The sequence below is a fragment of the Dendrobates tinctorius genome, unplaced genomic scaffold, assembly GCF_039654945.1.
Source record: "Dendrobates tinctorius isolate UK_male_01 unplaced genomic scaffold, ASM3965494v1 ptg000027l, whole genome shotgun sequence".
Classification (NCBI taxonomy): Eukaryota; Metazoa; Chordata; class Amphibia; order Anura; family Dendrobatidae; genus Dendrobates; species Dendrobates tinctorius.
Window position 1 is genome coordinate 17261674 of NW_027361695.1, and position 24890 is coordinate 17286563.

Here is a 24890-nt window from a genome sequence, read left to right on the forward strand (position 1 = left end):
AGCATTAGGGACAGGGAAAGACAAGACAGACACTCTTCCAAAAGCAGAATTATCTCCAGAGAGAACAGAGGGATAGGCTGCTGAAATTTAGCAGGTCAGATTCTTATCTCCTCAAACATCACCTGTTGGGAAGAATCATAGTCCCCCCATACACCTAAGGCTGTCAGCTGATCCCACCGATATTGGCCAACTTGGCCAACTTTACTCAAATGCGTATGGTGTATGGTGGCTTTAATTCACTTCTCCTCCACTTTAACAAGAATTGGACTAGCAATATAAGTCAACCAGATTGTTCTTAGAAAAGAACCAGTGTTACAAGGCTCATTATGGTCGGACACTGACTGTATAGGATAGCTACAGTACCTCCAAAATGTGATGCTAGAAAAAGAGCTATCGTCCTTCTGGAGGAGAGCTAATTTGCATACTTTTTTTTCTAAGAAGCAATCCCTGCCCACTATGTCTTCTTATGTCAGCTGGTAGTCTCTGAGAGGAGTAACAATCCTGAACAACAAGAGTAAAAGGGGTTGTCCATGATTGTGATATTAATGATCTATTGACTTTGGTTGTCAGATCCCCCCAATCTGATATCAATATCATAGTCTGGGACAACCCCTTTAATGATTTTTTTTATATATCATCTGTGTCAGGGCTCTATAAATATATTTGGTCCAAACATACAGCAATTTATTTTCTCCTTAACGTTGCGCACAAGGGACAAGAAGGACAAATAACTTTGGGGTAGAGTTGAGCGACTTTTGGTTTTTTAGGGTCGCGTTTCGTTTCGTTTCCAAAAGTCGGGTCGAGCAAGATCGTCCGATTATAGGGAAAAGTCGGGGTCGTACCGAAACACGAAACCCAATGTAAGTCAATGGGGAATAAAAGTCGGCAGTGAGAGGAGGACAGGAAACACACCAACAGTGCCCATTTGAATGCCAAAAGCATCAATTCTTCTTACTTAAGCTTGTCAACCTTAATTAACTTCATAATACAAGTTACGCACTGAAAAATGGGGGTTATTTGGCTACAGTTGTGGGGGGGAGGGCTGGCTCCAGGTTTTCATGTGCCCTGGGCGAAAGAGCGCCCCTTTAACACATACCACAACTCATCATGCTCCGATACGGCAGAGAAATAGCGGTATAGTACAATGAAAAATACTTCACTTTTTACATCTCATGACGAGGCCCATCTATTTCTCCATACAGAATCATTGGTCCCATATAATGTTTGAAACAGTATATGATGAGCTCCACATAATGCTACAGTATATGTTGGTCCCCATGGATGAAGCTCCACTGTCTTATGGGCCCAAATAATGCTCCAAACATAATGGGCCCCATTTCTAATGCTCTAGTGTATAATGGGCCCTGTAAATGCTGCTCGAGTGTCTGATGTCCACCTTTGGAATGTTCCAGTGTATGGTGGGCCCCATCTATCATTCTCCAGAGTATAGTGCTCCCCAAAAATTGCTCTTCCAACATTGAAAACAATCAAATAAGTCTCCTCGCTAGGGAATCCCTGTACTAGTCTGGACTCCTCGTCGTCCCCATCTTCCATCTCACTGCACAGTATTTCAACTTTGCAAGTGCTGTGATCCTGAGCAAGCAGGGGGGGCCCACTCGTTGGCGACGGCACTGGCATAGGCCCCCTGATAGTACGGTGGTGTGTCTGATGGCGGGTGGGCCGAACCTGCACTTTCATCTGCAGCTTCCTCTTTGTCACCGTGTAAGATGGAACTGTATATGGGAAGGGTAACCTGAGTTTCATCAGGGTCAGATTCAGGCCGTGTAGCGTGCGAGGGGAATGTAGTGGTCTGGGTCAATGTACCAGCAGATTCATCGAGCAGTGGCTGGGCATCAGTGCACTTGTGTCGCCCCCAGGAGTACGGTCGCCACAGTGGCATTACCTTCTTCCTAGGGAGTGTGATGTCATGCTTGGGAGCAACGAACGATCTCTCTAGCAGGTTAACTGATTGGGCGGCGTTATTCCCACGAGTCATGACCCTCCAAACAGCGTTCATGAAGGCAAAGTGTTTGTTTTACGTGGGCAGTATGGTTGCAAAGCTGAACCTTAAAGGAATGTCCAGAAGGGCACCACCAGGAGTGGAGCCTACGGTTAAATTCGACTCCACCTGGGAAACCTCAACAATGCCAGCTACAGAACAGATGCACACATTGCAAGCTTAATTCCGTTAACGAACGAGACTCCGTCATGCCCCGCGGTCCGAGTCCGGCTTACTAGAGGGACACGTGAGGCTCTGGCACATGAGATTGGCCAATAACTGGTGTGTCATGCCCTTACATGTCCGTGGCTGCATGTGCGCTACACTGAAAAGGCCAGCGTTTGTCGCTTACAGGTGCAGATAACCCGCTGAACAACGTTAATGATGGGGATCACTGATTACAATTATTACCCGCGAACAATGATTTCCCAGTAAGTGCAGGTCAACCGCAGTTCCGGAATTAGGCCTAACCGTCATTCCTGAAAAAATGAAAAACTTACGTATGCAAACCACAGGTGCTGTAGCTTGCTTAACAGCTCGCCAGCCGTTCTCACGCCCAGTATGGATTACACGTGATTGCACAAAGGTGAGAAAGGGTACCGTATCCCCAGATAACATGTATGGATAGCGTACACATTCAAAATATATGTCTATACATCAGGAGGCAGGCTCAGACGGTGTTAGGCCCAGTATGGATTGCACGTGATTGCACAAAGGTTAGAAAGGGTACCGTATCCCCAGATAACATGTATGGATAGCGTACACATTCAAAATATATGTCTATACATCAGGAGGCAGGCTCAGACGGTGTTAGGCCCAGTATGGATTGCACGTGATTGCACAAAGGTTAGAAAGGGTACCGTATCCCCAGATAACATGTATGGATAGCGTACACATTCAAAATATATGTCTATACATCAGGAGGCAGGCTCAGACGGTGTTCGGCCCAGTATGGATTGCACGTGATTGCACAAAGGTGAGAAAGGGTACCGTATCCCCAGATAACATGTATGGATAGTGTACACATTCAAAATATATGTCTATACATCAGGAGGCAGGCTCAGACGGTGTTAGGCCCAGTATGGATTGCACGTGATTGCACAAAGGTGAGAAAGGGTACCGTATCCCCAGATAACATGTATGGATAGCGTACACATTCAAAATATATGTCTATACATCAGGAGGCAGGCTCAAACGGTGTCAGGCACAGTATGGATTTGACGGCCCAGACTACACAGCGGAGGAGCAGGGAGAGGTAAAGATTGCAAATGCTGGGGCCCTGCCCAAGCAAGGGGGGCCCACTCGTGGGCGTCGGTACTGGCACTGGGCCCCTCATAGTACGGCGGTGTGTCTGACGGCGGGTGTGCACCACCACCGTCAGAGACACTTGATTGCACTATGAGGGACCCTGTGCCAGTGCCCGCGCCCAAGAGTCGGCCTACCCACCTGTCCAGGGCAACGGCACTCGCACGGTGTCGTGCGCTAGGTGGTGACCCCGACCATGGGGGGGGAGGCAGCACAGTTAGGGAGTTTTAGAAAGTGGCATATGTTGATGTTGGACATTCAGCTGATGCAAAAGGTGAAATAGGTCAAGTCCCAGGAAGAGGTGGACCAAAGCAAGCCATTTTTCTGTCACCCTATGTGTCATCAGGGGAAGGTGGGACAAAATCCTTGGAAACCCATGCGTGGTTCATTTTAATGAAGGTTAGATCATCCACATTTTGGGTTGACAGACGCGTCCTTTTTTCTGTCAGGATTGATCCAGCTGCACTGAAGACTCTTTCCGATAGCACACTTGCAGCTGGGCAAGCGAGCTCCTGTAAGGCATATTGTGCCAATTCAGGCCTGGTGTCCAGTTTAGCGGCCCAATAGTCAAAGGGGAATGACCTGTGTGGGAGAACATCGATATGGGAGGAAAAGTAGTTTGTAACCATAGTTGACAACTGCTGTCTCCTGTCACTTTCCATCGATGCAGTATTACCAGTAGTGTGAGCGGTACTTGAAAAATCAGTCCACAACATTGTCATGAAACCCCTGTCTCCAACGCCACTTCTGCTGTGTGCACCACGAACACCTCTGCCAAGCTGACCCTGGCCCGTACGGCTCGTGTGAGAACCATCACCGCTGCTGTGTGCTGGGAATGCCTCAAGCAACCGATTTACCAGAGTTGCTTGTTTATTAGCCAATATTAGGTCAAGGTTCTCCTGTGGCATGATGTTTTGTAATTTGCCTTTATAGCGTGGATCCAGGATGCTGGCCAACCAGTAGTCGTCATCGTTCATCATTTTGGCAATGCGGGGGTCCCTTTTTAGGATCTGCAAGGCATAATCTGACATGTGGGCCAATGTTCCCGGTGTCAATGATGCACTGCGAGTGCTGGTTGGAGGAGCACTTTCTGGCAAATCCACATCCCTCCAGTCACGCACAAACCCTGTACCAGACCTTGCCACGCCAACATTTTCACTTGCCCCACGAGATGCATCCTCCTCCCCTAAGTAATCATCCCCATCATCCTCCTCCTCCTCCTCTTCTTCCTCCACCTCGTCCAGGAGAGGTCCCTGAGCAGGCAATGGCTGAATGTCATCAAGGATTCCCTCCTCCTCTTCCTCCTCATCAACATTGGCTGCAGAAGCCTGCTCCTTAAGGTGCGTCAAAGTTTGCATGAGCAGACGCATAAGTGGTGTCATGATCCAGTGTTGGATCTGTCGGTATTAAAAGCACAAAGTGAACTTTTTTTTCTTTGGTTAAGTTCAAAGGTGTTTTGACTGTCCCCGGTGGTGGTTAGTGGTATTGCACCTTAGGTTAGGTTGCACTTAATTATGGTTCAGGTGTGACACTCTATAAATGGGTCTCAGGGTGTTCAATCACTGCTGGTGATATTCATTCATTTATTTCTTGCTGAGTTGTTGGAGAGCCTGGTGGAAGGATGGAGCTGGATAGGAGTCCTGCGCAGTCAGCCAGAGAGAACGAGTGCCAGCTAATGGTGTCTGCAGGAAGGACTGGCATGGCCTGGTGGAGTCGCAGTTTATGGTGTCGGCTGGAAGTGCGTGCATGGCTTGGAGGAGTGGCGACTAGGAAGAGAGTTGCACTCGGCATGCGCGACTTGGTTGCTGAGAACTGGACTCGAGCATGCTTGGATTCTTGGCAGAGGCTGGACTCATCTTGGGACTCTGTGTACTGGACTGCTGCAAGTGGTGATGGACTCTGCTCCCAGGCTGCACGATGGTGATGGATCCAGTTATGGTGATAGATCAGGGTGGAGGAGAAGATGCACACAGGTGGTGGGCTCTGTTGCTAGGAGCGTACGCAACAGAGCAAAGATAAGTGTGTTTCCCCTGTATTGTCTCTTTCCTCATGTGTGTTGTTAGTGCAGTGGTGGGATTAGTCTCCGCACCGACCTATTCCCTAGTGAGGGTTTAGGTTTAGGGTGAGCTAGGGTATTGAGGCATGCGTGCGGCGACAGGCGAGGAGCCTGTATAGGGAATGTGAGGAGTGCAGGGACACTGGCTCAGGGGAGTGCAGGAGGTCTCCATTTCCCCATTCCCTATCGCAGGGCCCACCATTGTTAAAGTTTCCCAGGTTCCCCCCTTATGATTTAAATTCACCATACTGGAGGCGGTGTTTCCAGAAATGTATATTTATAACGTGTAATACCTAAATTCGCCGGGTGGAGGCGGCGTATCCACCTGCACGTTTTATTATTTAAATGCGCCCCACTGGAGGCGGTGTATCCAGGGTCACGTGTGTGTTATGGGTTCGCCTTGCGGCATCATCTGCGTCCTGACACACGTGATCATGACAAGTGGGATGCTCATGCTTAGGATGGCGTCGTCTGCGCTTACCAGCCGTGTGCATTCCTCAAAACACTGAAGGACTTTACAGAGGTCTTTCAGCTTCGACCACTGCACACCTGTCAACTCCATGTCTGCTCTCAAAGTGCCTAGCCGTGTATCCTCCCACAAATGCATTATGGCCTGCCTCTGCTCGCACAGCCGCTCCACCATGTGCAGGGTGGAGTTCCACCTTGTTGCAATGTCGATAATGAGGCGGTGGTTGGGAAGGTGGAGCAATCGCTGCAGCTTCTGCATACGAACGGAGTGTACAGGCGACCGGCGGATGTGCACGCACAGTCTTCGCACCTTCTGGAGCAGGGCTGTTAACTCCGGATAATTTTTGAGGAAGCACTGCACCACCAGGTTCAAGGTGTGAGCCAAGCAAGGTATGTGGCTGAATTTTGAAAGGGCTATGGCTGCCACAAAATTACAGCCGTTATCACTAACTACCTTGCCTGCCTCAAGATGTACACTGCCCAGCCATGACTCAGTTTGTCGCTTCAAGTACTCGGCCAGCACCTCGGCGGTGTGTCTGTCGCCCAAACACATCATCTGCAACACAGCCTGCTGACGCTTTCCACTAGCTGCTCGATAGGGGGACACCTCGTGTGCAACAGTGGCAGCTGCAGATGGAGTGCTCGTACGACTGCGCTCTGTGGACGAGCTTTCGCTTCTGGAGGAGGAGGAGGAGGGTCGAACGCCTACAGCCAACTGTTTCCTATACCGTGGGCTAGGCAGCACTGTCCCACCACCGCTGTCCCCTGTGGACCCTGCATCCACCACATTAACCCAGTGCGCAGTGATGGACACATAACGGCCCTGGCCATGCCGACTGGACCATGCATCAGTTGTGAGGTGCACCTTTCCGCTCACTGACTGCTTGAGTGCATGGTCAATGCGGTCTTTCACATGATGGTGGAGGGCTGGGATGGCTTTGCGAGAGAAGAAGTGGCGACTGGGTAGGTCATAGCGTGGTACTGCATAGGCCATGAGTTCGCGGAAAGCTGTGCTTTCCACCAACCGAAAGGGCATCATCTCAAACGAGATTAGTTTGGCAATGTGGGCGTTCAAACCCAGTGTATGCGGATGAGAGACTGAGTACTTTCTTGACCTACTCATAGTGTCTGGGAGGGTGAGCTGGACTTGAGAGCTGCATATGGTGGAAGTAGCGGTGGACAGGGCGGACTGAGAGAGGGTTGATGATGGTGATGGAGTTGGTGTTCTTTCTGATGGCCTAGAATCAGTCTTTCGTTGATATAACAGTGGGATTCCCTGACTGCTGTGGCCTTGCAACGACACCTCAACATTTGCTGCTGTGCTAACCGGTGGGCTTACAGTGGGGGAAACAATGTAGCGTTGCTGACTACCTTCGTTGTGATCAGTTGCACATGTGGCACTTGAGGTTTGGTGTTGTGTCCACGCTTGCAAGTGCATGGTGTTTAAATGTCTAAGCATGCAACTGGTATTCAAATTTTTCAGATTTTTCCCTCGGCTAAAGGTCTTTGCGCACTTCTTACAGATAACCTTGGCCTGATCATGAGGATTTTGTTCAAAAAAGTGCCACACTGCACTCTTCCTACTTTGGCAGACATTTTGCGGCCTAGCACGCTGTGATCTTTTGACCCTCTGGACAAGCTGTCCAGCAACTCTTTTGATTTTTGGAACCTGTCTTTGGAGTGCTCCGGGCCTGCCAGATAACAGCTGTTGTGATGTCGATGTCTGCTGTGGATGCTCCTCATCTGAGCTATTGGAAGCAGCACCCTCTTCCCCCAATGGATGCCAATCTGGGTCAACAACTGGGTCATCCATCACCTCCTCTTCAATGTCATGTGCACCTTCCTCTGTCTCACCGTGTATGGTGGTATAGTGTGCAGGAAGGGGCACCTGAGTCTCATCAGGGTCAGAATCTGGCTCTGTACACTGCGAGGACAATGTAGTGCTCTGAGTGAATGTACCAGCAGAATCATCCATCAGCGGCTGTGCATCAGTGCACTCCATGTCAGATTCAACTTGGCCTGGGTAATTCACCATTTGACTTGATAATCCAGGCATGGTATGTGAAAACAGCTCCATGGAGTAATCAGTAGTATGGCCTGCGTCATCCTTCAATCTTGGTTGGGGTGAAGGACACAAGGAAAGGTGTGGTTCATGAACATGAGCCTCCAATGACGACTCAGTGCTTTTACTTTTTACAACTTCAGAAGAGGAGGCGATAGAGCTGGAGGCTGAGTCAGCAATGTAAGACAAAACTTTTTCCTGATGCTCTGGCTTTAAAAGCGGTTTGCCAACTCCTAGAAAACTAAGCCTTCGAAGCCTTATGGAGCCAGACGATGACGCAGGCTCAACACCTCCTGCATTCGGTCCTATTTTGCTCTTGCCACTACCATCAGATCCACCACCAACACCATCATTACCCCCGCCCAATTCCATGGCCTCTTCCACCAGCCTTCCTCATTTTTGGTAGAAATGTAGACAAAATCCAACAAACTATATAGTAATGTAAAACAAGGTACAAGGTGTCTATAGGACAGGGGAGATTTTGAATTTCTGCTCACACTAGTGGACACTGGACACTTTTGGATTGTGTGAGGCCCACTGAATATCTGAGCGCTATGTCACAGGCTCGATGGCACAGCTGTGACCAAAATGACTAGAGGATAAGTGAGATTTTGAATTTCTGCTCACACTAGTGGACACTGGACACTTTTGGATTGTGTGAGGCCCACTGAATATCTGAGCGCTATGTCACAGGCTCGATGGCACAGCTGTGACCAAAGTGACTAGAGGATAAGTGAGATTTTGAATTTCTGCAGACACTTGTGGACACTGGACACTTTTGGATTGTGTGAGGCCCACTGAATATCTGAGCGCTATGTCACAGGCTCGATGGCACAGCTGTGACCAAAGTGACTAGAGGATAAGTGAGATTTTGAATTTCTGCAGACACTAGTGGACACTGGACACTTTTGGATTGTGTGAGGCCCACTGAATATCTGAGCGCTATGTCACAGGCTCGATGGCACAGCTGTGACCAAAGTGACTAGAGGATAAGTGAGATTTTGAATTTCTGCAGACACTAGTGTACACTGGACACTTTTGGATTGTGTGAGGCCCACTGAATATCTGAGCGCTATGTCACAGGCTCGATGGCACAGCTGTGACCAAAGTGACTAGAGGATAATTGAGATTTTGAATTTCTGCAGACACTTGTGGACACTGGACACTTTTGGATTGTGTGAGGCCCACTGAATATCTGAGCGCTATGTCACAGGCTCGATGGCACAGCTGTGACCAAAGTGACTAGAGGATAAGTGAGATTTTGAATTTCTGCAGACACTAGTGGACACTGAACACTTTTGGATTGTGTGAGGCCCACTAAATATCTGAGCGCTATGTCACAGGCTCGATGGCACAGCTGTGACCAAAGTGACTAGAAGATAAGTGAGATTTTGAATTTCTGCAGACACTTGTGGACACTGGACACTTTTGGATTGTGTGAGGCCCACTGAATATCTGAGCGCTATGTCACAGGCTCGATGGCACAGCTGTGACCAAAGTGACTAGAGGATAAGTGAGATTTTGAATTTCTGCAGACACTTGTGGACACTGGACACTTTTGGATTGTGTGAGGCCCACTGAATATCTGAGCGCTATGTCACAGGCTCGATGGCACAGCTGTGACCAAAGTGACTAGAGGATAAGTGAGATTTTGAATTTCTGCAGACACTTGTGGACACTGGACACTTTTGGATTGTGTGAGGCCCACTGAATATCTGAGCGCTATGTCACAGGCTCGATGGCACAGCTGTGACCAAAGTGACTAGAGGATAAGTGAGATTTTGAATTTCTGCAGACACTTGTGGACACTGGACACTTTTGGATTGTGTGAGGCCCACTGAATATCTGAGCGCTATGTCACAGGCTCGATGGCACAGCTGTGACCAAAGTGACTAGAGGATAAGTGAGATTTTGAATTTCTGCAGACACTTGTGGACACTGGACACTTTTGGATTGTGTGAGGCCCACTGAATATCTGAGCGCTATGTCACAGGCTCGATGGCACAGCTGTGACCAAAGTGACTAGAGGATAAGTGAGATTTTGAATTTCTGCAGACACTTGTGGACACTGGACACTTTTGGATTGTGTGAAGTCCACTGAATATCTGAGCGCTATGTCACAGGCTCGATGGCACAGCTGTGACCAAAGTGACTAGAGGATAAGTGAGATTTTGAATTTCTGCAGACACTTGTGGACACTGGACACTTTTGGATTGTGTGAGGCCCACTGAATATCTGAGCGCTATGTCACAGGCTCAATGGCACAGCTGTGACCAAAGTGACTAGAGGATAAGTGAGATTTTGAATTTCTGCAGACACTGGACACTTTTGGATTGTGTGAGGCCCACTGAATATCTGAGCGCTATGTCACAGGCTCGATGGCACAGCTGTGACCAAAGTGACTAGAGGATAAGGGAGATTTTGAATTTCTGCAGACACTTGTGGACACTGGACACTTTTGGATTGTGTGAGGCCCACTGAATATCACTGCGCTATGTCACAGGCTCAATGGCACAGCTGTGACCAAAGTGACTAGAGGATAAGTGAGATTTTGAATTTGTGCAGACACTTGTGGACACTGGACACTTTTGGATTGTGTGAGGCCCACTGAATATCTGAGCGCTATGTCACAGGCTCGATGGCACAGCTGTGACCAAAGTGACTAGAGGATAAGTGAGATTTTGAATTTCTGCAGACACTTGTGGACACTGGACACTTTTGGATTGTGTGAGGCCCACTGAATATCTGAGCGCTATGTCACAGGCTCGATGGCACAGCTGTGACCAAAGTGACTAGAGGATAAGTGAGATTTTGAATTTCTGCAGACACTGGACACTTTTGGATTGTGTGAGGCCCACTGAATATCTGAGCGCTATGTCACAGGCTCGATGGCACAGCTGTGACCAAAGTGACTAGAGGATAAGGGAGATTTTGAATTTCTGCAGACACTTGTGGACACTGGACACTTTTGGATTGTGTGAGGCCCACTGAATATCACAGCGCTATGTCACAGGCAGAAATTGGCTAGTGTATCACAAACTACAAGGTGTATGTAGAATTGGGCATAGTAGGAATCTCCCTAGAGTGCAGGTCTGTAAGAACGGAACATGTCCTCGACTTATTCTCACAGAGTGACACAGATAGCTTCACTGTGGCTGTGATAACAGCCGTTACATGGTACTGTGTGAGGAGCGTTCACCACTGTATGGTGTGAAAAAATGCACGCTCAGTACCTCAGCAGGACAAAAAAAAAAAATTGGGATTGCTTTTAATAAAGCAGTTTGCAGCTCAGTACCTCAGCAGGACAAAAAAAAAAAATTGGGATTGCTTTTAAAAAAGCAGTTTGCAGAGCAGTGGGTAAACAGCAATGCAGCTGTCAGGAAGCCTTAGAAGGCAGCCCAACAACCAACACCACTGATACACCACTATATAGCCTCCCCTTGCACTGCACACACAGTGACTGGTGTGTTGTACAGGCACAATCGCTAGCAGCAGAAGCAGTTTTTTTTTCTTCTTCCCTGCCTAACACTCTCCCTACAGAATCAGCAGCAACCTCTCCCTATGCTAAGATCGGCAGAAGTAAGATGGCGGTCGGCGTGCACGCCCTTTTATACCCCCTGTGACGCCCACCAAAGCAATCCAATCACTTGCATGCCCTTCTGAAAGATGGTGGTGACCCCTGCCTATGTCATCACGTTGCCCACAGTGTCCGTGGATCCTGATTGGCTGAAAAAGAGCGCAAAACAAACTTTTGAAACGCGACTTTGGCGCGTAAGTCGCCGACCTCGTGGCCGACCTCATCCTAGGGTCGGGTTTCGTTTCATGAAACCCGAGTTTGCCAAAAGTCGGCGACTTTTGAAATTTTTCGACCCGTTTCGCTCAACTCTACTTTGGGGTTTATGCACACAAGTTTTTTTTCAGGTGGGAGAACCCACTGAGCTTTTCATGAGAAAGATGCTTAAGGAAACACCTGAAACATCTTTTTAAGCATTTTTTCAGTCATTTCCTGAGCACTTTCTCGATGTTTTTGACCACTGGTAATTTTTTTATTGCGCCGCTTTCCAGCATTTTTGTTGCGTCATTTTTTTACCGGTGTTTTCTGGACATTTTTGTAACTCCATTACACAATGATGAAAGTGGATTTTCCACCAAAAATACTGGCAAAATGCTTTAAAAAACACGGGATGACTTGTGTGTGTGGCGCCCCCAGGAGTATGGTCGCCACAGTGGTTTTGCCTTCCTCCAGGGGAGGGTAATGCCAGGCTTGGAGGCAATGATGGGTCTCTCTCGCAGTCAATCAATGCATGCAACACAGTTCCACTCCAGGCCAGCAGGGGGAACTCTGAACCGGGATTAAGGGGAGGAGTGCTCTCTGAGGGCCAAGAGGAAGGAGTGGTTAGTTAGTCTGCGGAGGGTGAAGGGTGCAGACATGTGGAAGGAGCGCTGAGATAGAGCTGAGAGGACGAGCTCATCTCTGGAGAGAGCGCATGAACTGGAGCCTGGTCTTCACGGTTGTACGGATACTAACGGTCCTTCAACAGACACCAGAGGAGTAGGAGGCTGTAAATGCCCTACCCCCATCTAAGACTTGAGGGCACAACAGCAGCTTGGATAGTGAGCCGGGACTCAGGAGAGAGGAGCCCCCGAGGGAGGCTACAGCTGTCTGCTGTGCAAGTGAAGTTCTTGAGGACATCTGACAGGAGGAACTCCAGTGTAACTCAGTACTGGGAGTACTTCATTTGAATAAGCGCTAGTAAGGAGACTGCACAGCCCATCTGCTGAGAGAGAATCCCTGAATTGCTTCCAGGTTAGCCTGCTCCAATACCATCTGTAATCAGGACCTGGACTGCAGTTATCAAGTAAAGGTACAGAAATTGCACCCCGCTGTGTCTTGTCTGCTTCCTACCTTTCCGGCACCGCTACATCCCCGTGCCAACCACATCTACACTGCCCTGGGATGATAGCTTTACCTGTGGGGAGCTTTTACATCTTTGCTGCACCATAGCATCAGTCCCAGCAGATCTGCATGCAGCGTCGGCTTTAACACCACCCTTGCCGAGCACCACAGGTGGCGTCACGAACAATTCATCTAACTACATTCCACCATTCACATCTTCCTATTACTTGGGCGCCCAGGGCCACGGTCCGGGTCACCGCTGCTGTGACACGTCCCACTGATACCGGCCCGATACCGAATACCCCACAGCCCTGGGAGGGCAACCCACGTGCATCTTTTGAGCTTTGCCATTGACGTGTATTGTAAAGTACAGAGCATCTTCAGAGCAGAAAATTATTGACGAATGCTCCGCTCACTTCTTTTAACCACTTGAGTTACTAAAATCCTGAAGGCTTTTTTCCACCTCTCGAGGTTGTAATCTCAATCAGTAGAACCCTATGCAGCTCCCCCTAGTGGAGGGTAAAGTTACTACAATTACGTAAGGCATCTGGGTCAATGCTCGAGCAACTGTACAAAGCACAATTTCCTAATTAAACAATTAAAATTTCTCAGCTTTTACCTCCTGTTTTCTTCAAAGTTTTACAAAACAGGAGGTGCAATTTAATCCCAAGTACCATCGCTTCTCTAAATGTTCATTAAACACTTAACCTAAAGTGCCTTCTTTTAATCTAGCTTATATTTATTAATGTGTTGCTTGCTGAATGGGTAAGGTGAAAGATTCATTTCTTAGAGCTATGTTAATAATAATTGGCATATTAGGATGACATTTCATTATTCATCTATGCTCAAGTGATCTGACAAAGCCTAATAATGGAAGAACTGTATTCGGATGCAATAGTTGGTGATTTGTTTCCAAATTTTTCTATCACTTTTTCAGATTTACCATTTTAAGACCATGTAAATCGTCACCATATTTTTTATTGTTCATTGGCTTCTTAAATGCAACGCAAACTTCTAAATAGTCCTCAATAACAAAAAAAATCTACCACCTTGCTCCTTTAGCTAGCTGAGTGCTGGGCAAAAGTTTTGCAAAAATGTTGCCAATCCAGCAATAGCTCATGCTTCTGCCTGCTCCTTATGCTTTCACTCTCCCTTGTCTCAGTGTTAGAGGTAGCAGGAGGGGGATTTGTACACAGATCTAACAGGAGAAGGAAATATCTTAAAGAGAATCTTTCAGTAGAATCCACCCTCTTAAACTGTCTACATGGGCATGCAGGTAATAGGAAGCTGAATAAAATTACACCTTGATATCTGTGATTTAATGTCTAATTTCAGAGAAATCCAGGTTTTTCTTAATATTTAAATGAGCTGTTAAGATCTGTGGGCTGGACATGGATCTCTCTGAGAATCTGCCTCAAGAGCTTATTTTTAAAGAAATGGGGTATTACCAGTGTGAAACCTTTTGTTTTCCTAATCTCATTGCAGAGTTGTGTGGGACAATCACAAAGTACAGTACAGCAGAACTGAACTTTGTCTCGTTACAAACACATTTGCAGCTGTACATCTCCTCTTTTCTTGTCTGCTCGGTTGCAGAGCTGTGTCCGGCTACAACTAACTTTTTTTTAGCTTTCATCTCACACAGCCTGTGTGGGGGGAGAGGCAGCATAGCAGAGATGTCAGCAATATGAGTGGAAAACTACAACTGCAGATGTGTTTGTAATGAGACAAAGTTCTGCTGTGCTGCCCCCAACGCGCGCACACACACATTTGTATTGAGGCAAAGATAAGTTCTGCTGAGTATGATTATAATTACATGTTTCAAACTGATAATGCCCCCTTTCATTTAACCCCTTCATGACCGGAGGTTTTTCATTTCCAAGTTCACTAAATTCTGAAATTGACCTGCCATTATGATACTCCAGGTCATTACAAGTTCATAGACACCAAACATGTCTAGGTTCTTTTTTATCTAAGTGGTAAAAAGAATCCAAAGTTTTGTTAAAAAAAAAAATGGACCCATTTTCCAAGACCCATAGCGTCTCCAATTTTTGTGATTTGGGGCTGCGTGAGGGCTTATTTATTGTGCACTGAGCTGATGCTTTTATTGATTCCTTTTGGGTGCAGATACGATCTTTTGATCGCCCGTTATTGTATTTTATTGCAATGTAGCGGCGACCAAAAAAACAATTCTGACGTTTTGAGTTTTTTTTTTCATTAGGCCCTTTTAGCAATTGGGTTAATTCTTTTTTTAAATTGATAGATTGGCTGATTCTGAAGGCGGCGATACCAAATATGTGTATATTTGATTTTTTGTATTGTTTTATTTTGAATGGGGCGAAAGGGGAGTGATTTGAACTTTTATATTTTTTTATTTTTTTAATATTTTTAAAAACTTTTTCTAACTTTTTGCTTGCTTCAATATTCTCCCCAGAAGACTAGAAGCTGAAGTTGTTTGATCGCCTCTGCTACATACAGGCGATCAGAACGCCTGTGTGGAGCAAAAATGTGCACTTGCTATGAGCACCGACCGCCAGTTAACAGCCGTGGGTGAATCATGATTCCACTTGCGACTGTTGCGGGTACATGTCAGCTGTATATACCAGCTGACATGTGCCCAGAAAGGTGCAGGCTCAGCACCGGAGCCCGCACCAAACAGGGAGAGTCCCACATCGGCGTACTATAACGCCCAATGTTGGAAAGGGGTTAAAATAACCTCTGGAGGCAGATTCTTGGGGAGATCTATGTCCGGCCCATAGATCTTATCAGCTCATTTACATATTAAAAAAATCCTGTATTTCTCAGGAAAAAGACATCAAGCTATAGATAGAAAGGTATCATTTTAGGCAACTTTCTGTTCCTGAATACTCATATCAATGGCTTAGGAGGGTTGAGTCTGCTAACACATTCCCTTTAAGTCTTCCAGAGGGCAGGGAGATCAGGAGATAGACAAAGAGAAAAGCACATGTAAAGGAAATAAGTTCAGTAGTGGAACTGTGCTTATTCATGAAAGCAAATGAAGACAGCAGCACCCTGGATACACATAACGCTCACATCCAGCCTGTATCACCGAGAGAGACACTCCCTCAAGAATAATCTGAAACTAGGAACATCCTGCAAACTGCTTATCAGTGGGTCTGAAAATGAAAGAATGAAAACTGCTGCTTGAAACTATGGTCAATTTTATTAAGAAAAGGTTATATGTGCCGTAACCAACCATTGAAGTTAATTACTGTATTCACCCATAAATTGATATGTATTCAGTAATAAAATGCGTACCTTACCACCAACCGGTCTGGGGAATTAAAAACATATTAAAATGATTGTGATGTGGAGTGAGTGAGCTGTGATTAATGCTTATTAATATTACGGCACAATTCCTCAGTGCATTCGTCTAAAGCCAAATTCATATTACTGTATGTTTGTCAAAAGCTGAAACCTTGTCTTTAATATTTTATAAAATTGTGAAGCTTAAGTGGAAAAATAAAACAATGAACTATGTTTAATAATGAAATACAAAAATAAAATCCAACACTGGTTTTAGATGTATTTCCCCACCTAACCACATCTGTTATTATACTGGCCATAAACTTAAATCAACCTTAAAAGCCTTGTTCTCCAGGAGCGCATCGCTCCCTGCCACATGATTTCTCGCTTGCCTAGGGGCAGGGCACTCCTGAAAAGGTACAATTTAGGCAGGCGGCATTGCTGAGCCACTGACCCAAACTGCACACAGCAGAGATGGCCGGTAGCTAGGGATGAGCAAGTAGTGAAATACTCAGACTTGCTGTACTCGTTATGAGTAGCTCCTAATACTTGGGTACTCATAACAAGTAGCGAGTCCAATGTAAGTCTAAGGGAAATGCGAGAAATGAGCTGTGTGTTTGTGCTGGGCTGGGCGGGGACTGTGCGAAGACTGTGCCGGGCTGTACGGGACTGTGCTGGGCTGTGCAGGTACTGTACGGGACTGTGCTGGGCTGTGCGGGACTGTGCTGGGACTGTGCCGGGCTGTACGGGACTGTGCTGGGCTGTGCGGGTACTTGCGGGGACTGCGGGCTGTACAGGACTGTGCTGGACTGTGCGAAGACTGTGCTGGGCTGTACGGTACTGTGCTGGGCTGTGCAGGTACTGTGCGGGGACTGTACTGGGCTGTGCGGGACTGCGGGCTGTACAGGACTGTGCTGGACTGTGCAGGTACTGTGCGGGGACTGTACTGGGCTGTGCGGGGACTGCGGGCTTTACAGGATTGTGCTGGACTGTGCGAAGACTGTGCCGGGCTGTACGGGACTGTGCTGGGCTGTGCAAGTACTGTGCGGGGACTGTACTGGGCTGTGTGGGACTGTGCTGGGCTGTGCGGGGGGCTGTGCCGGATATTGCGAGGCGAGTAGTGAAATACTCGCCAGGATTCGAGTACCGCGAGTACCGCATTACTCGCCGAGTACCGAATCCTAACGACTATACTCGCTCATCCCTAAAGGTAGCTTTGGAAATTCACTGTATGCTATATAATTAAAAATCCCTCTGTAATTGGGAACACAGAGAATTTTAATAACAAGTAAGATTTCTTGTTCTTGTTTTTACAAGAACTTTGCACTTTTACCTCTTTATGGACATGAGACAAATAGAGATTAGCAGACAGATTAGCGGGGGATCAATTTCCGGTCAAATTTTCTCAAAGGAAAGGAAGAGACCGTGCAAACAGTTCCCTCTACTATAGTTTATGTGAATTAAAACACATGGGACATGCACAAGTATGAACAGGTCAATAAGACAATGTTCACACCACCCAAAGACTGAGACACAGGAAAAACACACAGTATGACAAACGTGCATGAATACTCTGTTGTGAAATATATGTAACAATAAGCAGCAAGTGCTGGTAAAAGATGATAACAAAAACAGGGTATTTAGTTGATACGTTTTTTGCAAAAAATGTATACTAAGCCACTCCACCACGTCACGGTATACCCTTCTCGGAGCAGTCTTATCTAATGTATTTAAACCTGATCATGTGAACAGTACCTACATGAGCAGGATTCAGAAAGGCGCTGCCCGGTATGGGCACGCTGGGTAAAATGGCTCTTCATGTGCAGGTCCCACAAGAGAGAGGCGGGGATCTCCCAAAGCTTGCATGAGCAAGAAATGAATAAATTAAAAACACATGGGACATGCACAAAAATGAACAGGGCAATAAAGGTACTGTCACACTTAGCGATGTACCAGCGATCCCGACCAGCGATATGACCCGGTCAGGATCGCTGGTGCATCGCTAAGTGGTCGCTAGTGAGCTGCCACACAGACAGATCTCACCAGTGACATCGCAGGGGTTGGGGGTCGCTACTTACCTGTCAGACGAGGCGATCCTGACGTCCTCCCGCCCGCGTCCATGCGTCGCTCGTCATCACAGCAGGAAGCGGCCAACGAGAAACGGTCCAGGACGTTCTCGCGCGATCAGCGATAACCAGTGGGGGAGCGGTCGGAGGTAAGTATCAGACATAGCGATATCGCTAGCAATATCGCTGCTACGTCACAAAAACCAGTGACGTTATAGCGATATTGCTAGCGATATCGCTTAGTGTGACAGGCCCTTTAGAAAATATTCACACCACCCAAAGACTGAGACATTCTTGTGCATGTCCCATGTGTTTTAAATTTATTTATTTCTTGCTCATGCAAGCTTTGGGAGATCCCCGCCTCTCTCTTGTTTGACTTGCACATGAAGAGCCATTTTACCCAGCGTGCCCATACCGGGCAGCGCGTTTCTGAATCCTGCTCATGTAGGTACTGTTCAAATGATCAGGTTTAAATACATTAGATAGGACTACTCTGAGAGGGGTATACTGTGATGTGGGGGAGCGGCTTCGTTTACATTTTTAGCAAAAAGCGTATCAACTAAATACCCTGTTTTTGTTATCATCTTTTAACAGCACTTGCTGCTTATTGTTACATATATTTTACAACAGAGTATTCATGCACATTTGTCATACTGTGTGTTTTTCCTGTGTCTTATAGTTTATGTGAGTTTCTAAAATGGCCAAGTGTTTCAATAGTCCCAATAAACTACAAGGAAGATAGAAATCACACACGCACGGCCTCCCCCTCACCTCATCTATTCCTTGCTGGCACACAAGAATCAGGAGACCCCCATTCTGACAATACTGTATATGGGGAACCCAAAGAAGACCACACAGTCAACCATTAATCTCCAATTCATCACATATAACCAGGCTTGGACTGGCTCACAGAAGAGCAGGAGAATCCTCCGGAGGGCCCCTGGGCAAGAGTGGACCACCGCTCTCTTACATGAGCAGTACTTGGCACAATTTACTTGAATCACTCTGTACAGAAAAATTTGGCATCTTATTCATTTATTAATCTACCAAGATTGTTATTAAGTGAAAAGTGGGGCCCAGCAGTTGGTTACTGGTGGGCCCTTGGCTATCCAGTCCGAAACTGCATGTAACCCAGATTCATGGAGGTTGCTAACCGCTGGTAGGGTGAGCAATAAATGGTTAAATACCTAGAATATCAGCTGGAGGGAATCCCTGGACGTCCCTGCTGCCCAGACGCGCGTTTCGCACTGCTTCTTCCGGAGGCATGTGACACGACATTAGAAGGGATGGTTATAATTGATTGATTCATTTCATGTCGATCATAGACAATAGCATTCATCTATCGCTTCCATTATTGGGTATTTTATCCTTGTTTCCCTCATATATCTCACATATGAGTGTGCCTTAATGTCTATGACAGATTGTTGTGATGGAATTTCCCATGGATTTTTTTAGTCCCTTTTCTTATTGTCTGACACCTTTCTTTTGTTCTCATGTGTTTTGTTTTGTTAATAAAGTTGTGATTCATATAATTTATACCATTGTGTGGTACCAGATTCCTTCACTCTTTGGTTACCATAAAGTGATTATTATTATTGGTGGTATATTACCCTTACTTGGGAATTTGTGATTACTGGGCAATTTTTGTGATTACATGGTGTTAAATGATGTCATGGAATAACTAACTGATGCTCTATTCTGACAGATCTGCTCACTAACAGAGGACAAGGTAGCTCTCGAGACATTAGAAAAGGGGATAGATCTCACATTGCTTTTGGATCCAAGGTTTCGGGGCCTCCTCCTGCCACTGGGAGAAAAACTAGTGCCAGATCCTCTGGGGAGGTGAGATATCAGGTGTTTCTATATATCCCAAGTGATAAATTTACTGTATGAGCAATTAATGTGCAGTTTTATTCAATTTAACCCCCTGGATATATTTTCTAAGGCCGGTTTCACATTAGCGTTTTTTAAGCGCACGCACGGCCGGGGGTAGCTCCGCCCCCGAGCCGGCTCTCTGCTCGGCGTGCCCGCCCCTTGCTTGTAGCGCCGCCTACTAGTGGACAACGGCGCCTGCGATCGGCGCACCCTATCTTTAGCATAGGGTGCGCAGATCGTGCGCAGGCCGTGCGCTAGTTGCGCTTTGACCTGCGCTGCGCACTTTTGACGGTGCGCCGTGCGCGCCAAAATCCGAAAAGTTTGACTTTGGCGCGCACGGCGCACCGTCAAAAGTGCGCAGCGCAGGTCAAAGCGCAACTAGCGTACGGCCTGCGCACGATCTGCGCACCCTATGCTAAAGATAGGGTGCGCCGATCGCAGGCGCCGCTGTCCGCTAGTAGGCGGCGCTACAAGCAAGGGGCGGGCACGCCGGGCAGAGAGCCGGCTCGGGGGCGGAGCTACCCCCGGCCGTGCGTGCGCTTAAAAAGCGCTAATGTGAAACCGGCCTTACCTGCACATTTGCAGCGTTGGGAGAGAGACTTTGATTTTTTGCATTTTGTTGTTCTCACCAAGAAAGATTTCTTCAGTGGATGAAAATGTTTATTTTTTTATGAAATGTAATACAATTAAACCAATTAATATACTTTAATATTAGGACCGACCAATATTCCAATAACCAAAAAGTATCTGGCTGAATAAGAGTGATGCACCTAGGTATGAGGACATAGACCAAATGAAAAGTGGTGCTATAAGATATCTCACAAATATATCAACTTTACTAAGTAGAAAATAGAACAGATTTTGTAAAAAAAAGAAAAAAAACTTTTGTAAAAAAAACTTTTGACTTTTATCATTGTTAAAGAGTGTCAGGTGATCACCCCAAGATAATCAGCTAAAAGGAATATGATATACACTGTGGGCAAGGGGCCAGATGCAGGGCCGGTTTTAGGCAAAGTGGGTCCCTAGGCAAAGTTTAATATGGGGCCCCAAATGCTCACATATTGCACATCACACCGAAGCATTTCGGTTGTATTTACATGCGCTGAGTTCAGGACCCTAAATGAGTGTGATCGACAATATTGAAGTCGTTCAACACTTGTTTCCCGGCCTCTTTCCATCGTCTGAGAAGGAATGATGGGGACAGAACGATCACTAGTGCATCACTAAGGGAGTGTGCACACGTTGCAGTTTTTGCTGCGGATCCACAGCGGATTTGGTCCTGCGGATCCGTGGCAGTTTCCATGCGGTTTACAGTACCATGTAAACCTATGGAAAACCAAATCCGCCGTGCACATGCTGCGGAAAATTCCGCGCAGATTTGCTGTGGTTTATTTTCCGCAGCGTGTTACTTCTTTTTTGCGGAACCGCAGCTGCAATGTACGTTCCGGGACATATAAATCAATCTCTCTCTCTTATCCGCACTGCCAAACCGCACTAGAACCTGCTTCAAATCCGCTGTACACGTGCTAGGAATCTGCAGGAAAAATGCATGTGTTTTACCCTGTGGTTTCTGCCAAGAGATATGGATTTTCTGCTGAAAAAGCCGCAGACTAATCCGCAATGTGTGCACACACCCTAACAGATCACCATACAGTATCATGTTATCAGCAGCACATCTACATTTTACACCCCATATTCCTCCATATAATATAATCTGCCCCATAGTCCTCCATATAGTATAATACACTCCTCAGTCCTCCATATAGTATAATACACACCTCATAGCCCTCCATATATTAAAATACACTCCTCAGTCCTCCATATAGTATAATACACTCCTCATAGCCCTCCATATGTTAAAATACACTGCTCAGTCCTCCATATAGTATAATACACTCCTCATAGTTCTCCATATAGTATAATGCACCGCCATAGTCACCTATGTAGTTCAATTCACTTCCCATAGCATAATGCACCCCATAGTTCTTCATATAATGTATTCCGCATAGTCCTCGATACAGTTTAATGCAGCCCACATATAGTATAATGCAGCCACCCCATAGAGCATAATGCAGCCATCCCACAGAGTATAATGCAGCCCCGCCGTACAATATAATGTAACCCCCATAGAATATAATGCAGCCCCCCTCTTATAGTATAATGCAGCCACCCCTTAGAGAATAATGCAGCTACCCCAGAGTATAATGCAGCCACTCCACAGAATATAATGTAACCCCCCATAGAATATAATGCAGCCCCACCCTCCATATAGTATAATGCAGCCCCTCCATAGAATATATGGCAACCCCCTCATAGGATATAATGCAGCCCCTTATATAGTATAATGTAGCCCCTCCATAGAATACAATGTAGCCCTCCTCATATAGTATAGTTCAGCTCCCATCGAATATAATAAATATAATACGACCCCCCCATAGAATATAATGTAGCCCCAAATAGAATAGAATACAGCCCACCTCCCCATAAAATATAATGTAGCCCCCCCATATTATATAACACAGCCTCCCCCTATAGAATATAATCTAAAATGTACCCCCATGGTATATAACACAGCCGCATAGTATATAGCCCAGCACCACATGGTATATAGCCCAGCACCACATGGTATATACCCCAGCACCACATGGTATACAGCCCAGCACACCAGGACATACAGTCCAGCCCACCATGGTATACAGCACAGCATGGTATATAGCCCACCATGGTATAATACAGCCCACCATGGTATACAGGCTTTCTACCATGCTGGACTGTATACCATGGTTGGCTGTATAATACAGCCCAGCAAGGTATAATACAGCCCAGCATGGTATACAGCCCACCATGGTATAATACAGCCCAGCATGGTCTAATACAGCCCAGCATGGTATATAGCCCCCCCCCAGAATGGTATAATACAGCCCAGCATGGTCTAATACAGCCCAGCATGGTATATAGCCCCCCAGAATGGTATAATACAGGCCAGCATGGTATAATACAGCCCAGCATGGTATATAGCCCCCCAGCATGGTATAATACAGCCCAGCATGATATATAGCCCCCCCCAGCATGGTATAATACAGCCCAGCATGGTATATAGCTCCCCCAGAATGGTGTAATACAGCCCAGCATGATATATAGCCCCCCCCCAGCATGGTATAATACAGCCCAGCATGGTATATAGCTCCCCCAGAATGGTGTAATACAGCCCAGCATGTATATAGCCCCCCCCAGAATAGTGTAATACAGCCCAGCATGGTAAATAGCCCCCCCCCCAGAATGGTGTAATACAGCCGAGCATGGTATATAATGGGCCGGATGATATACACTGTGGGTGAGGGGCCAGATGATATACACTGTGGGTGAGGGGCCAGATGATATACACTGTGGGTGAGGGGCCAGATGATATACACTGTGGTAGAGGGACCGGATGATATACACTGTGGGCGAGGGGCCGGATGATATACACTGTGGGTGAGGAGCCGGATGATATACACTGTGGGCAATGGGCCGGATGATATACACTGTGGGCCAGGGGCCGGATGATATACACTGTGGGTGAGGGGCCGGATGATATGTATTGTGGGTGAGGGGCCGGATGATAACACTGTGGGCGAGGGGCCGGATGATTTACACTGTGGGCAAGGGGCCAGATGATATACACTGTGGGCCAGGGGCCGGATGATATTCACTGTGGATGAGGGGCCAGATGATATACACTGTGGGTGAGGGACCAGATGATATACACTGTGGGTGAGGGGCCAGATGATATACACAGTGGCCGAGGGGTCGGATGATATACACTGTGGGCGAGGGGCCGGATGATATACACTGTGGGCGAGGGGTCAGATGATATACACTGTGGGTGAGGGGCCGGATGATATACACTGTGAGCGAAGGGTCGGATGATATACACTGTGGGCGAAGGGCCAGATGATATACACTGTGGGTGAGGGGCCAGATGATATACACTGTGGGCGAGGGGCCAGATGATATACACTGTGGGCAAGGGGCAGGATGATATACACTGTAGGCTAGGGGCCGGATGATATATACTGTGGGTGAGGGGCCAGGTGATATACACTGTGGTCTAGGGACCGGATGATATACACTGTGGGCGAGGGGCCAGATGATATACACTGTGGGCGAGGGGCCGGATGATATACACTGTGGTCGAGGGACCGGATGATATACACTGTGGGCGAGGGGCTGGATGATATACACTGTGGTCGAGGGACCGGATGATATACACTGTGGGCGAGGGGCCAGATGATATACACTGTGGGCGAGGGGCCGGATGATATACACTGTGGGTGAGGGGCCAGATGATATATACTGTGGGCGAGGGGCCGGATGATATACACTGTGGGTGAGGGGCCAGATGATATACACTGTGGGTGAAGGGCCGGATGATATACACTGTGGGCAAGGGGCTGGATGATATACACTGTGGGTGAGGGGCCAGATGATATATACTGTGGGTGAGGGGCCAGATGATATATACTGTGGGCGAGGGGCCGGATGATATACACTGTCAGTGTGGGGCAGGATGATATACAATGTGGGCGAGGGGCAGGATAATATACAATGTGGGCGAGGGGCAGGATGATATACAATGTGGGCAAGGGGCCAGATGTCTTAAACCGAAGGCAATGGGTTTCAACACTTTTTTCCATGTAGGGCATGTTCTGCTTTCGTTGGTGTATGTATGGCCATTCAGTGACTGCTCTTCTACCAGATAAACCAGTGTTATTAGATCATGTCTTAGGCCTCTTTCACACATCAGGTTTTCGCCGTCAGGCGCGATCCGGCGCTTTTGACAAAAACCGGATCCGGCGAAATGCAATGCCGGATCCGGTTTCCCCCCCATTGACTTGCATTAGAGCCGGATCGAGCCG

General features: G+C 47.1%; 1 protein-coding gene across 2 annotated transcripts in view; it reads left to right on the forward strand.

Moving 5' to 3' along the window:
• The window catches only part of CFAP20DC (CFAP20 domain containing), a 459179-nt gene that overhangs the window by 231868 nt on the left and 202421 nt on the right, over positions 1-24890 (forward strand). For both annotated transcript variants that reach the window (XM_073569809.1, XM_073569810.1), the window contains exon 9: positions 19823-19959. In XM_073569809.1, coding sequence (XP_073425910.1) covers positions 19823-19959 — 137 coding nt within the window. The remainder of the gene's footprint in view (positions 1-19822; positions 19960-24890) is intronic.